The sequence below is a fragment of the Astatotilapia calliptera genome, chromosome 16 (assembly GCF_900246225.1).
Source record: "Astatotilapia calliptera chromosome 16, fAstCal1.2, whole genome shotgun sequence".
Lineage (NCBI taxonomy): Eukaryota > Metazoa > Chordata > Actinopteri > Cichliformes > Cichlidae > Astatotilapia > Astatotilapia calliptera.
In genome coordinates this window covers 5,012,083-5,028,539 of record NC_039317.1, presented here as the reverse complement: position 1 = coordinate 5,028,539, position 16,457 = coordinate 5,012,083, and the positions used below count along the sequence as shown (strand labels likewise).

At 40.0% G+C, this 16,457-nt stretch overlaps 1 protein-coding gene across 1 annotated transcript in view; it reads right to left on the bottom strand.

Moving 5' to 3' along the window:
- Window positions 1–16,091, bottom strand: part of htr2aa (5-hydroxytryptamine (serotonin) receptor 2A, genome duplicate a) — a 105,553-nt gene extending 89,462 nt beyond the window's left edge. Inside the window, exon 1 of the mRNA XM_026144172.1 lies at window positions 14,103–16,091. Coding sequence (XP_025999957.1) covers window positions 14,103–14,544 — 442 coding nt within the window. The 5' untranslated portion in view covers window positions 14,545–16,091. The remainder of the gene's footprint in view (window positions 1–14,102) is intronic.
- Between the last annotated feature and the right edge of the window lie 366 nt (window positions 16,092–16,457).

The window sequence follows — 16,457 nt, the reverse complement described above, 5'->3', positions numbered from 1 at the left end:
GAAATTTTTGGCTAATGTTTGTGCATGGTCTTAAAGTGTAGCGATATGAATACAAGGGCTACAAGTGGTGTGTTAAAGCAGTTATTTAGCATTTATTAAGAAATATATGTTTTGTATCTTGTGTATGCAGCTTCAGCAGGCACAAGGTCCAACAAGTAACTGCGCAAGCAGCAGAAATAACATATAGCAAATTAGCATTAAGTTGTTAATTGTGCAGCTAGAATAATTTCCTCTTACCTGCCTCACTAAAGACTCAACTCTTTCCAGACTTGGCAGCAGATTGTCATTGGAACTGCTCCTTTTTACAGACTGGTAAGTGCACACACATAACTGGGTATTGGGATAACAACCACTGGTAATCTTTAATCCATGTTCTTGATTTGCTTTATGAAATGTTTTCATTGTGTTCTTTCTCATGATTAGTGGATAGTTAGCCACACAGTAAAACTGAGACATGTTCCTGCACGCTAATAAACCATTCTTTTTGCTACCTTGTCTTACATGTTACAGTGGGGCAAAAAAGTATTTAGTCAGCCACCGATTGTGCAAGTTCCCCCACTTAAAATGATGACAGAGGTCAGTAATTTGCACCAGAGGTACACTTCAACTGTGAGAGACAGAATGTGAAAAAAAAATCCATGAATCCACATGGTAGGATTTGTAAAGAATTTATTCATAAATCAGGGTGGAAAATAAGTATTTGGTCACCTCGAACAAGGAAAATCTCTGGCTCTCACAGACCTGTAACGTCTTCCGTAAGAAGCTTTTCTGTCCCCCACTCGTTACCTGTATGAATGGCACCTCTTTGAACTCATCATCTGTATAAAAGACACCTGTCCACAGCCTCAAACAGTCAGACTCCAAACGCCGCCATGGCCAAGACCAAAGAGCTTTCGAAGGACACCAGGAAAAGTATTGTAGACCTGCACCAGACTGGGAAGAGTGAATCTACAATAGGCAAGCAGCTTGGTGTGAAAAAATCAACTGTGGGGAGCAATCATCAGAAAATGGAAGACATACAAGACCACTGATAATCTCCCTCGATCTGGGGCTCCACGCAAGATCTCATCCCGTGGGGTCAAAATGATCATGAGAACGGTGAGCAAAGATCCCAGAACCACACGGGGGGACCTGGTGAATGACCTGCAGAGAGCTGGGACCAAAGTAACAAAGGTCACCATCAGTAACACACTACAACGGCAGGGAATCAAATCCCGCAGTGCCAGACGTGTTCCGCTGCTGAAGCCAGTGCATGTCCAGGCCCGTCTGAAGTTTGCCAGAGAGCACATGGATGATACAGCAGAGGATTGGGAGAATGTCATGTGGTCAGATGAAACCAAAGTAGAACTTTTTGGTATAAACTCAACTCGTCGTGTTTGGAGGAAGAAGAATACTGAGTTGCATCCCAAGAACACCATACCTACTGTGAAGCATGGGGGTGGAAACATCATGCTATGGGGCTGTTTTTCTGCCAAGGGGACAGGACGACTGATCCGTGTTAAGGACAGAATGCATGGGGCCATGTATCGTGAGATTTTGAGCCAAAACCTCCTTCCATCAGTGAGAACTTTGAAGATGAAACGAGGCTGGGTCTTCCAACATGACAATGATCCAAAACACACCGCCCGGGCAACAAAGGAGTGGCTCCGTAAGAAGCATTTGAAAGTCCTGGAGTGGCCTAGCCAGTCTCCAGACCTCAACCCCATAGAAAATCTGTGGCGGGAGTTGAAAGTCCGTGTTGCTCGGCGACAGCCCCAAAACATCACTGCTCTCGAGAAGATCTGCATGGAGGAATGGGCCAAAATACCAGCTACTGTGTGTGCAAACCTGGTAAAGACCTATAGTAAACGTTTGACCTCTGTTATTGCCAACAAAGGTTATGTTACAAAGTATTGAGTTGTATTTTTGTTATTGACCAAATACTTATTTTCCAACCTGATTTACGAATAAATTCTTTACAAATCCTACCATGTGGATTCATGGATTTTTTTTTTTCACATTCTGTCTCTCACAGTTGAAGTGTACCTCTGGTGCAAATTACTGACCTCTGTCATCATTTTAGGGGGGGGGGAACTTGCACAATCGGTGGCTGACTAAATACTATTTTGCCCCACTGTACTTTATCTATCGCTTGCTCATTTTTCTTGTACACCTGTATTCCATTCTGTTCTTTTGTCCAGTACATGTTTAGATTATCGCTAGACAACATCTTTATGAGATATTTAGGGCGGAGAGCAATAACCTCAGTTTTGTCTGAATTTAGAAGCAGGAAATTAGAGGAAGTCCAGGACTTTATGTCTTTAAAACATTCTTGCAGTTTAACTAATTGATTTGCATCATCTAGCGTCATGGATAAATAAAGCTGGGTATCGTCTGCATAGCAGATTTCTTTTTATATAGCAAGGGTATTTTATAATTGTATGTATAATGGATAATGTGTTGATGTGATCATGTTGGTTGTAGCTGTTAACTTTATTTGTATTTGGACTTTCAGTGTAGTGTAGTGATTTACACATGTGCCAGGTTTGAGCCCATGAGGAGACACAAATCTCTTCAGGGTTGTGTGAGCTGGTTGCACCGAAAGAAAATATTTATAATGAGAGGCTGGGATAAGCATATTTTTAGGGCATTTGTGCCTAAAAAGTGAGTAAAACAAAGATGGTGAATTAGCTAAGCAATTAATCAAGTAATCTTTGGTTGGCATAAAATGATGGATTATGAGGGCAACACAACACTTCCCTTAGAGATTAATCTGGACCAATGTGATTTTTATTTTATTTTAAGTGTCATAGTTACAATGTTGTTCTTTATGTCACTTGAACATTACATAAACGTAATAAACAATGCATCCTTTAGAGGCCTCTATTATGATTTAGAATTTTTAGAATATAACAGTGCTCAATTTTTACACTTGGGGACCATTTGATTCTGAATGTGTGGGGGCCGGGATGGTGTAGAACCCAGCTGCACTTGCAGTGTTATTTCAGTAGATGGTACAAAACCTGATGAGGTGAAAGAACAAACAGCCCGGCCTGTAATGACTTCAGCTGTATTCTCATCTGTTGCTTGATAAGGCTGTTTACTGCATGAATCATGAACTCACTCTGCTGAAGTATAAAACAATGAACCGAACAAAAATATGGAGGCTGCTGAAATAATATCACACAATCAAGACCGAAAACATAGGCAAGAAAGACAATAGCCATAAGTGTTCCCTGAATGGGAATCATTACAAATCACAATATTATCACTATGCTGCTGTAAAGACATGCACTATTCTAGTTACACCCTTTCCGGTAGCTAATAAATGTAACATCCAATTGGGTCTGGCTCACAGTCTGTGTTTTAGTACATCCCAGAGGAGCTGGACAGGGTTAAGTTCAAGGTTCTGGGAAAACTATGAATTTTTATAAGGTTTGTGTTCTTTAAACACAGGAACAACTCTTCTACAATTTATTGCAGAAGAGTGAATGCCCAGTCAAATGGTTCAAATCTGCATGGACTAAAAAGTCTGTAAACTGGTTTATAGCCAAGAAAAAAAACCTGCATTATGTTCATTAATGTGCTTGTCCAAACATCTAATCTTCTGTTATTAACCACAGTAGCAGAGAAAAAAAGGAAAATTCTATGTTCTATGTCATTTTTTTCAAAAATATTATGCATCAAAGGCTCATTCTTTACTTAGGCCTGTTTTTAAGCTAGCTGTTTTCTAGCTGTATTCCTACGGATTTCTACGAATCTGAAGTACTTTAAACCTGCATTCTTTCTAATGGCACACAGGGGGCGCCATTAGACCATAAGAGTCATTGTGAAAATGGACACCAGCTTCATTTCACTGGGATTGCAGACAACACTTTGCTCATGAGTTTATTATTTGAGTCACACGTTTCAAGTCTTATTTTACATTTTGGAATTCATTTGAGTCAGAAAGAAAGAAAAGAACCACAACAGTACCATTGGTACTGTTTCAATGTGAAGTACCCCATGATTTCTCTGTCAATGCTCAGCTCGAGGCTTCAAAGCAGGACTTAATTAAGACCTAAAGATTGGGTCGCTATCAGAAAAGAAAGCTAGTCCAGGTTCCAGATCTTGCAGCTCCTCCTTGGGGATCCTGGGAAATGCCAGGCTGGATGAATTATATTATCTCTTTATCCCACTCGGGATCTACTCCTGGGTCTCCAACCGCATCCTTCCAATCTAAAGAAGCATGAGCTTGACTCTAAACTTAATGTATGAGCTTTTCACCTTGTCTTGAAGGGTGAATCGAGACATCCTAAAGAAGAAACTCATTTCTTGTATTCACACTCTCATTCCTTTAGTTTGCTCCTCAAAGTTCATGAACACAGGGGAGCATTGGAAAGAAGATCAAAGATTTGCCTTTGCCTCTGCTTCCTGTTCAACATTCTGCTAGCTTTCCCACATTACCATGAAAGCAAATCTACCTGGAGAATTTCACGCTCCATTCTCACTTGCATTGCACATGCTTTGTAGCTAACCTTTTATTTATTTATTTATTTATTTATATGTTTACTTGCAATTCTTAAGCGTGGTTTTATTTTTGTATTGTTACCTCCCTGTCCTTCATAATCAGCATATTTAGCTGTATCAGAATCAGTATATAATAACACCCCTAATAGTTAGCATGAGTGGGAATGGTTAATACATATTAACAAAAAAATAAATAAATAAAAATATTAGTGACATTTGATATTACATCAGACTTCTATTACCAAAACTAGACAGTAAATAAAAAAAGAATTCCCTTTTTTAGCTTTATAGTTTTTCCTTCATTGAATTATGTAACATGCACAAGATCTGGAGTCAGTGCTTGGTTTGGCAGAGAATCACAGGGGAATCCACAGGAGAAACACAGCCTAATCTTTTAAGTAAATCTCATTCTACACAGCTGCCCATCCAAGACAAGCGGGCAAAATCCAGTGGCTTTGATACAGAAGTGCTTGTTTTTCTTTCTACCAGAGACCTTCTAAGAGGTAAACTTTTTAAATCAGAAACACAGGAAACAAACACTGCAAGTGATGAATGAATAGCGGCGTTAAAGTCTGCAAAGCAAGAGGAAAGACATCAACAAGCCCAAAAGCCCAGTGGGAGGGAGGGATGAGAGGGAGAAAATGAGCATTTGAAGCTAAAATGTAAAAAAAAATTTTTAAAAATCTATATGATATTAAATTATCCAGACAGCAGAGGTTGGACTGAGACAGGAGCAGGAGCAGAAGTTGGCAAACTGGAGTACCTGGCAAGCATTCATTGACTTGAAGCTGGAAAATTCTGTTCCCACAGAGCCTGTTTTTCACTATTGTCTCTATTTACCAAATGACCAGTGACTAGTGTTTTAGCACCAACAAGCACTGATTACCAACCAACTGAATTGGAAAGAAGGCTGGCCTTTTATGCTAAGAAGAGACACTGCTTCCATTTGAGAAGTTGTTTGAGTGTGTGGACAGCTTTGTTAGTCCACACTGAACAGAAACACACCTAAATCATTTAAACACACATGCTTCTACAGACAACATCTTTTGATATCAGTCAGCACAGGCTGATTGACGAATGATATGTACTTGCCCTGGGGTGATCAGTTTGTTCCATAAATTCTGATTTATTATGAGGTAGGAAACAGTATATGGGAAATGTGATATAAAAATGAAGACAGAGAATACAGAGAAAGCAATCATTTGAAAATCTCATAAACCCAGATTTTATTCACAATAGAACCTAGAAAGCATATCGGATGTCTAAAATGAGACATTTCACTATTTCATAAAAAAATATTACCAACATGCAGTAACAAAAGGCTGGAAAATAAGAATTGTTAAAATGTAACATTTTGCAAATAATACATTCACTGGCGACATGTGAGTAACATGATTGGATATTAAAAAAAATAGCATCTTAGAGAGGTAGCGTTTCAGAATAATGTTGCTCAACATAAAATCCTAAAACTTCGAATATCATATACATAATATCATCTAATACTGACAAAGCCAAGAAACAGTATTGGATGCCTGTGATCTTTAGGCACTCAGAAGGCAGTTGATTAAAAACAGGTATGATTCTGTCATTGAAATCCCTGCGTGGGCTCAGTTCACTGTGCTGTCCACAAATGCAGGTTACAGTTCTGAAGAAGAAGCCATACCGGAACATAATCCAGAAATGCTGCTTTCCTGTCTGGGCCAAAGCTCATTTAAAATGGACTGAAGCAAAATGGAAAACTGTTCTGTGGACGGACGATTGAACGTGGAAAACTTCACTGAGTGCATCTTCCAGACTAAAGAAGAGAAGGGATATCCAACTTATTATCAGCCTGCATCTCTGATGGCATGGCAGTGCATCATCAGTGCCTATAGAACTGGCAGCTTATACATCTGATAAAAGGTTTATTCAGGTTTTAGAGCAACAAGTGCTCCCATATAGATCCTACCTCAGGAAAAAGCCTTGCCCATTTCAGCAAGACAGCAGCAAACTGCAGATTGTATTCACAGATAAATAAGACCCAGGACTGCTGAGCAGCTAGAATCCTGTCGGATAAGAACAGGACAATATTTCTCTCCCAGAAGTTTGGCAGCTGCTCTCCTCAATCCCCAGATGTTACCTCTTTCTTTATTGTTTATAAATTTTCTTTGTTCTATAGTAAATAAAACTAGCATCAATGGGATTTGCAAATCATTGCATTCTGTTTTTATTTATTACACTGAATCTCTTCTTTTTGGAATTTGGGTCAAAGGCAAGAGTGAATGCCAGATGGTATGGCTAATTCCTCCTTTGCAGGATTTAGAACCAGGAGAAGTTAAACTAAGTTTTCTAAAAGTCCATCAGGAATGGATTTAAGTTCAGCATGAGAGGTTGATCCAGGGCTGCAGCCCAATTTAACTCTTAGCAAGCTCATAATTATTTTGATTTTAGCTTAGTATACAATACAACTAATAATTTCACAAATCAAGCCTATCCTTACCTCTGGCAGTCCATATAGTGACACTCAGCCACAATCCCAGGAGATCAGCTGATCTCAATGCCAACCTGAATCAGCTGATACTCAATGAATGCACTATTTGTGGTGCCTACTCTTCTGCACATCTGCAAACCACTTTGGAACCTACCTTCACCACAGCTCCTCTGTTCATGCTGTATTTGACTTAGTGAATGTCATATCTGTGGTCTTGCTGCTTGCTCAGGTGCCAGAACAGAGCCATACCACCAAAAACACATGACTTCAGATGTAAACCATAATCTTTACTTTCAATAAACTGTTCACGAATCAAATCTTAATGATATCAGACTGATGGTATGCTTCATGTTGTCTCCATGTGCAACTGCCTTGCACAGTTATATCTCTATCCTAATCCTCTGAATGATGTTGTATAACTTGTGTTTTGACCACAACAGCAGGACCACAGTATGTAATCCATTTACTGCAGTCCAAATACATGTTTCATAATAATGCTTTACATGTGAGGCAATGTTACAGATAATGACAAAGCTTTGGTTTTACTCAGCCAAAAGTAATTATTTAATTTCCCTACTAACCATTCACCTTCTGTATTAGAAACTTTTTCCCTATCTTCTTCCTGATGCCGTCTGTCCTTTTTCCTTTATTTACGAATGTCACAGCAGATGATGTCGGTGGCACTTAATAATGATTATGGAAATGCATGAAGACACCCTTATTGAATGTCAATGGAAAACCAACATTTAGGTATTTGTGTAATGACAGCAGCCATTGAATGCTGTTTAATGAATGAATTCGTGAGTCCTGTGAGAACTTTCCCATAAAGCCTAGTTTCTTCAGGAAAGCCTTGTTTCCCTTCTCTACAGGGTAGTTACTAAGTAGTCTTTCATTATTTGAATATGGCAAACAGCCACTGAGTTCTTTCTGGGGAAGTCACAACAAGTAATTTAACTGTTAGTTAATGAATGAGGGATTGTGGTTTGTGCCACACAAAACTGACTTTTTTGTCTTTGTTTTACAGAAGTAAGGCTACCTCATGATGCATTGTTAAAGTATTTCAAAATTTGGGCCATGGTAACTCATCATTATCTGTAGTTCCCTGCAATTTTGTGTTGTTCAGGAACCACTTAATATGAATTCATTAATTATCAGGTTGTTTCGTATTCATTCGTCATGTGTTTCTTAGTAACTGCTCATTTTTTCCGTATCATGTTTTCAAATTCCTGGCACACACAGTCTCAAAACATAATGAAATATGGATATAAGCTCTGAAGATTCAAGTATATGGCAGCATGCTGGAGAAATTAATGCAGTTTGTAGAATAACAGCTAGAAACTGACGCTGATTAGTATTTAGATCTTTATAATCTATCCAGTAGCTGTCAAGAGATCTCAGTCTGGACATAACGACAGACTGCAATCATGTCCCTACTTAAAGTATACGTGGTCAAACAACTCTAGTTATGCTCTTTTTGCAACTCCAAGTGATGTCAAAATGAGAAAGTAATGTGACTTCTAACGAACCCACATTAGGTCTCGGAGGAATTGCACTTTACTGCTGCTAACTGAGCACACTGGCCTTCGAACACAATGGCCAAAGAATAACATGACAACTACTTCTATTTATATAAGTTCCTTGTCTAGTGTTCAGGCTTGCCAATTAGTCAAGTTTCTCTCTCGAGGATGCTGCCAGTTCTGTGCTTCCTAAACTTTTAACACTTGGTCACTTTGAAATATTGACATTTTCCAATGGCAAGTTTTCCAATGCTTCTTTTTGTAGTGAAGAACAGCAAAAGAGTTCCAATGTAGTCTAACAAACCACACTTTCACCTTCACTTTGAAATAAAGTTATATTACAAAACACAGTCAATCTCTGAAGGGAGAGTAAACATAGTCCCTGAATGTCTCCAAAGAAATCTCTAAAACTTGGTGGAGACATCTGTTAAAAGGAAACAACAGTTATTTTTCTGTTTTAGGTGATGTATGACTGTACATCTTCAACTATCATGGGTGCAAATTCTAGTCAAGTGAAACCCAAGTTATTCAAGCTCTTTAAAGCATTAAAGAGGAGTGTCAGGAGGGTTTTATAAGGTGTGAGAGCACTTCAGTCTGTCAAGTATATTTTGACAGCTCATCTCCAGGGACCGTGTGACAAAAACAAGGCATGGAAGAGGGGAGAAGCAAACCAGCACTGCACAGTAAGAACTGTATTTGCCCCCTGTGGTTTTATGTAAAATGGATGAGAAACAAGCTCTGTGTCCACAGTTTTCACACAGCCACAATGTTATGTTAATCCTCAATTTCCCAAGACACTTGGGGTGTTTGTTTTAGCCAAATAGATTTGTAGAGCAAAACTGGATCTCTAAATCATCACCTGGCCACTTGCCAACATGACCAGACAAGACAGGCACACCAGCCAAAGCCACAAAGTATTAGCATTTGGCTGGTAAGCTGATATGCACGTGGCATGTTTAACATACTCCCTAATAAGATATATGGCCATGCTTCCTGTCTGAGTAATATAACCGTATATTTGAAGAGAAACCTGACTGCTTCAGCAAGGCTCATTCAAGGAATGCAATTTCAAAACAGTGTAAAAAGTGAAGAAACGTATTTTTGCTCCACAAAGCTTCCGGAGGCCTTTTTTTAAAGACAAAGCATTTTCATGTTGGGTACATCCGATTCTCCCAAAATCAAGGCAAATAACAGCTATGCTGGCATCTCTGTGAGACACCATGCTATGAGTGTCAACACATATACAGTCACAGTGTGAGCATGCCTAGGCTGCCATGGACTGAGTCCCTGAGCACAGACAAGAAAAAGGCCCAACTCCTCTATGCAGCAGGACAGCAGGATTAAAAAAAACGAAAATAAAACAATGGAGAGTGGTTTAAAGAGAGCTTTAGTCTCTTTGTAGTTACGGTCCAGCTCGCTCTGTCTCATATGCTTCTATGGTTGCATTATCCCTGCTGTAGTCAATTTAAATGTTGCTGTTTTGTGTCTTTGTACTTGTCATGTTACATCTCTTTGTAGTGGTTTTTTACCTCTGTAATCACTTTTGTTTATGTGTCTTTTGACGTATCTCTCTGTAGTCATGTTGACTTTTTATTGCTATTATGCATCGTTCTGAAGTATTTAAGTGTCTAATTGTTGTCATTTTCTGTCTCATAGTAGCTGACTTGGCCAGTATACTATTTACCATGCTTACCATCTTAGGCCACTGTCACACAGGCCTAGGGACCAATTGGTGAACCCTGGTAACTTTATTCCCCAGTTGGCTACAAATCGTTGGTGGAAGTCAATATGAAGTGATTGCTAAAGCCACATTTGCACAGCCCTAGACACTGGTCAGTGATATCTTGGTAACTACCAGCCACTAGAGCAAAGTACAATGTCCTCAACCACTACGCTAGGGGTTGTGAATGGTTGCTGGCAGTTGCAAGCAAGAAATTGGTTGTAACGAGGTATACAGTGCTGTATCAAAAACTTCCTTCCCTTTGTGTCTGGTTGTCACAGTAATCTATAGTTTGCATGGAAGATCCTGAATACCTGCCAAAAGGTAGTAAGCTGTAACTTGCTGCAACTTTATCGGTGAATGTTCGCCATCTCCATTTGTATTCCACTTACTCAAGTTTTAGCACATCTCGGAGAATAAATGTAGAGTATTCAAGGAGAAATTCATTTCTTTCCCAGTGTATGTATAGAAAACCTCCGCACCTTCTCAGATTGTAGAGTGAAATTCAGGTGGAGCAGGTGCTAGCTAGATGAGTTTTCTGCAACACATCTAATTGATGAAAGGTCTAACTTGCCAAAAGTAATTAAGTAGCCCACATTTTTAACTTGAGCTGGCTTCTTTCACTTCTACACTTTCTCTAATTAATTGCACCGTTTTAGCTGTTAGAAGTTTATGACTCAGCACAGGAGGTTTGGCTGGAATGGTAATTTGGCACTTGCGCAATAAATTTTTGCCCAAGGGCCTCTCAACTGGTTCAGCTTTATCAGTGATCTCACTTATTATTATGAATAAAATGTGGGCTCTCCTAGCTTCATTACTGACCCCATTACAAATATAATCTTGACAAGTTCAGCAGCACAAACTCATCCGTGACCTCGTTAATAACCATCCATAACCTCGCCACTTGATTTCGCCTATAATCTTCTTTTTGACATCAATAATAACCTCTTAAAATCTCACTCATGGTCACTATCACATTTCATAAGATCACTTGTAATATCATCATTATGCCTTCTCACCCTGAAACAAAGCTGCGTTTGCTCAGTGAATCGGTAAACAAATCACAATCACTGCAACGGTGTAACAACATGAGAAAATAATTGCTTTGTGTGTGTTTGTTTTGCATCAGTGTGGCTAATGAGTTCCTTTGTCTTCTCATTAAAGACCAGGGAAGGCGAGTAATAGGCACTGGAGGTCGTTCTTTTGGAAGCACTCTTCCTTTTGACTAATTTGCTGCACTTCTTCTCACGCAAATGAATTTGCTACTTAGGGCTTAAAGCTTCTTATGTGAGCAGCAGCTCGTGACATTTACAGAGACACGGGGAAGCTCAAGGAAGATGAGAATGGATCAGCAGGAAATGGGCAACAGTGAAGGACGGTGCAAGGTGGGTGTATGTGTGTATGTCTTGGAGAGGTTATCTGGGTATGGTGGGACAGTGAGAGGCAAATCAACAAAGAAAATGAAGGAGGGTAGAGGAAACTCAGCTTCCTGCGGCATTAATCAGCAGCACATGAAACACCAGAAATGACAGCAGAGCTTACATACAATGGAGAGAGAGGCCATCTCTACTTACCCCAAATATGAAAGCTTGATTGGGCCATTGGACTTCTTTTTTTGTGATAATCATCCCTCCCTCATCCTTTATGTGGTCTCCATTTTTCTTTAAAGGCACTTCTAGAGACACCCAGAGGCTGTGCTAAATGGCAGTCTCTGAATTCTGAATAACTTCATTTTGGGTTATGAGACAATAGGAGCTGGGAGTACACAACAGGCATGCAGCCACTGTGAGTTTCACTGTGGTCATTTCACATCTCGACATCTTTATTTGGCTGTGCCACAGTGATTTGGTGCTATATTAATAAAGCTGAACTGAATTAAATTGAACTGAATCTGACCTAATAGTACTATGGCTTTATGTGATTGCTGGTAGTATATACATTGTTCAGGCACAAAATTATAACCACCTGCCTAATATTGTGTTGGTCCCCATGTTGCTTGTTCCATTGAAAACGTGAGTTGGGGCCTCCAAGGATCGGAATTATTTGTCAAGCACACCCCACAGATGCTTAAATTAGATTTGAGATCTCAAATGGATGGTGGTGGATGTCAAATAACATCCACACGGATGGAAGTACCCAAGGTTTCCCAGTAGAGCATTGCCCAAAGCCTCACACTGCCTCCACCTGCTTTCTTTCGTCCCATAGTACATAATGGTGCCAGGTGTCCTCCAAATAAGTGATGCGCATGCACCCAGCCTTCCATATGATATAAAGGAAAACGAAGATGCTCTGACCCAGTCATCTAACTGTCACAATGTGGCCTATTTCTCCTGCTTCTAACACATCACCCCTCACCATCAATGTTCACTTATCTCAGCCACTAACAGGTGCCATGGTGAAGAGATAATAAGTCAGTGATTAACATGTTATACCTGATTTAAAGAAAACAACTTTCTGTTTCCAGAACAGTTTTAAAGTAACAAATAAGTAAAGGAGTCTGAAGAAAAGCTTTGGGAACGATTACTGAAGCTCACTCTTCAGTAATCATTGCAGCTTTGTAGCAGCTAAGATTTGTTCAGTTCTTGTTTGGGAGGATTTTTGCCTTTTCTTCCTTCCTGCAAAAGATTTGTAGTTCTTTTAAATTTCTTGGTGGCTTTGCATGTGCAGCTGTCTTGAAATAAAGCCCCAGATTTCTAAAATTTTGATCAGGGTGACTATGAGGGCCATAGTAAAACCTTCAGCTTCCACCTATGGATTATAGAAAATATTTTAATTTAATCTTTAGTTTTATTTATTATTTATTTTACTGTTCACTGATATTTAATGCAATTCATTCTTGCTCACTCATAGTGTTACTGGTTGGAACAGATATATAAGTGTGACTGATCAGCCCTATATTTAACAATTCTGCATTGTTTTTCCCCCACATTTTTCTCATGGCTTTCAGTAAGTTCTCTTTTAACTATATTAGTCTACAATACTTGTTTCCAAAATGCATCTTCAAGCAACTTAAAGAAGTCCAGACACAGGATTTTCTTTCCAAGCTCAGACCAGCTACATCTTTGTTTTGTTCTTATAGCATTCTCTTGGAAAATGGGGATCTGTTAGATTTGAAAACTGCAATACTTTCCTGATGACTACTGTGTGACCAAGCACAACAAGTAAATCTGACACAACTTGGTAATAGTTGGTCATTTCTATTAAAGAGTCCCCCAAACTTCTGAATCACATTCTTCGTATTTACTGTCACTCTCCCTTTTTTTTCTAAAAAAAAAAGAAAGTTTTTAATCTATAACTTTATGCCTTTTAAAGATCACTTCATGCTATGTTCATCACAGTAACAGAAATCTGAAGACGTCCAAACTTTTGCATGCTACCGTATTTTTGTGAAACAGTGATTTGAAGGACTGCAGTAACTTGGTCTCTGCACCACCTCTGTGTGCCCCTTTCTTGTCGTGCTGAAGTAGCACTTGGAGTAAACACTTCACTCACAACAACAGCACCAAACACCTCCATCACTGCTGCTCTCCATCTGTCCTCAAGCCACAGCCATGCATGAATTCTAACATGCACAGACTGGGATTGCCTCATAAGACATATTTTCAAGAGCAGTTCTCTAAAAACCAAATATACGTTTTTCAAAATGCAAAGAAAAACGTCAGATTTAATGTGATTTCTTCACTTCCTGCTCTCACCAATGTCTCAGAAATGATTTGCAGTTGAACAAAGCTTTACACATGCAGGCAGGTGGAGTTTGTTTAGTCATTAGTCATGTAACCATTCATTCTTTGAGGAGAAAAAAAGCCCACATCAACAACAACAAAGCACTGTGCCTGCTGGACTCGAGTCAGCAACACACCAAATGTCAACTTAATGAAGCCCGATATGAGTGTCACTCAATGCTTACCATAGAGAATGGTCACCATGGAAACCGGCATGACCAAGATGCCGAGAAGCATGTCAGCTACTGCCAGTGACATCAAGAAATAGTTTGTGGCGTTCTGCAGCTTCTTCTCCAGGGAGACGGCCAAGATCACCAGGATGTTGCCCATGACCGTGACAGCGATGACCACTAAAATCAGCAGGGCTGCCCAGTTTTTCTGCATCAGCTGCTCCAAGGGAGGACACTGAGACCCGTAGACTCCCACCACGTTATGGTGAGACCAGTTCCCCAGCTGTGCGTCATTGCCATTATGAACCACGTTGTTCCTCTGGCAGCCCAGGTTTGTGGCATTGCTGCTTTGGAGGCCACCTTCCTCGCGTGGAGGCCAGGGGTTAGACCCCAGAGTGGTAACGGCTGTGACAGTGTTAGAGATCAACTCTGACACATTGCCACCATGCAGGTTCATGGTGTCAGCTCGATAAATGCTCAGGACCGCTGCCTGGAAAGTGGGTCAGAGTGGCGGAGAAAAGAGGAAAGTCTGTTCATCGCTCACTTGTTTTCCATTCCCGTTGCTCTGAATATTATAAATACAACACCGTTCATCACTCGAGCAATTAACCTGTAATTCAATATGGTTTACCACTTCTTTGCTCCATCATGTCAAATAAAAAAAAAGAAGAAAAGTCCCCGGATTGACTGTCAGAGGATCAAAAAATCATCTCCACAACGGGGAAACAAAAATAGCATTCTGCTGAATTCAGCGCAACCAGAAGAGCAGCTGTTTGATCTCACAGGACAATGCCAAACGCTTAAAAATGATATCTCGCTTGGTTAATAACCTCACTGTGCCAACAGTCCGTCATCTGGCTCTGTGAAAACAAAGAAACAAAAGTATTCCGTTGCCCAAAATATCCCAAACAGAACAGAGTTGTTTTAGGTCCCATGTCTTCAGTGATTTAGGAAAGAAAAAATCTCTTCTGATTATAGAATCCACTCAAAGCTGGCGCGATGGCAGTTGCAGGTTTCTCCTCCTTGGAGTTTGAAGTCAAGGCTGTGTTCATGTTAAAAATATCAGGTCCATGTGAAGTCGGGAATGTTACAAATCAGAATTTCATGGCCTGGTTGAAGCAGTTATTCAGTAACTTTGTTTCTTTTCAGTCAGTCTTTAATGTATGATCTTTAAGGAGTATGAGAACACAAACAAATAAAAAAAATCCTCTAGCCTTGAAATGGTCATTCTTAAACAGTATAATGACACACTGGTGTTATCAGTTTTACACAAACCCTGACTTACGTGTGAATGTTCAGAATTTGTTTATCCTAGCTGACACTCCTGCACAGATGTCATTATGCTGTACGTGCGTGTTTCCTAATGTGTGTGGAAATCTTCAAGCGTCCTCGCTCTCTCGTCTCAACTCATCCCTGCACCTGTGAGAGTGCGTCGGCAGCCGACAGACATGGATGATGAACATGATGATATCTGACATGTGTGAGTATGTGTCACTAACTTTCCAGTCTCCTTCCTTCACTCGCATTTCTTGACTCATAGTAAGAAAGTATTCCTTGTTCACTGTAACTAAGAACAATGTCAGACCTCCAGAGAATTAAATATTCCTTACATTTTTCCTCCTTGTACTTGCATAAGCCCTCAGTGGAAAATGTCAGTCACTCTTCAAATCCTTCATGAATAAACACAGATCTCCTTCCTTCACAGACCTTGATCATTCATTCTGCACATTTCCATATCTTGTCACTTTCCAAAAAGGAAAAAAAACTAAAAAAGAAGCAGAAGGAAGAGAAGGAGGAGGAGGAAAGCAAACTTCTTCTCTCTCTCCCATCAGCAGACTGAAGAGGCTCCGTGTGTTTTCAGCTTTCCAGGAGAGTGCCATTAAGTTGTTGAGTCGTCTTCTGTGGTGAACAGGAGCTGAATGCTATTCTGCTTCTACTCGCTCACGCTGCTTCTCACATGCAGCCTGTCTCTCCCTCCCTCTCTCTCTGCAGCTCTCTCACTTGGATCTCCTGCTCTCGCTCTCTCCCTTTCTCTCCCTTTTTACCCAGGGTCTCTCCCCCGCATACCATTTTGGTATGCTCCCTCTCTCGGTCTCTCTCTCTCTTTCTCAAGCGTTCTCTTCTATTTATTGTGCCGCTTTCTCTTTCCTCTTCTTATTCCTGAATCTGGAAGTCCTGTTGTCCCTCCTTCAGTCGCTCTCTCACACTCTCTCTGTGTTTCTCTCACTCAAGTTAAACCTGCATCTCTCTCAATTCACTTTACTAGCATTACCATATTCAGCAATATGCCAAAGCCCTCTCTCTCATATATATATATATATATATATGTATATATATATATGTATATATATATATAGATAGATAGATAGA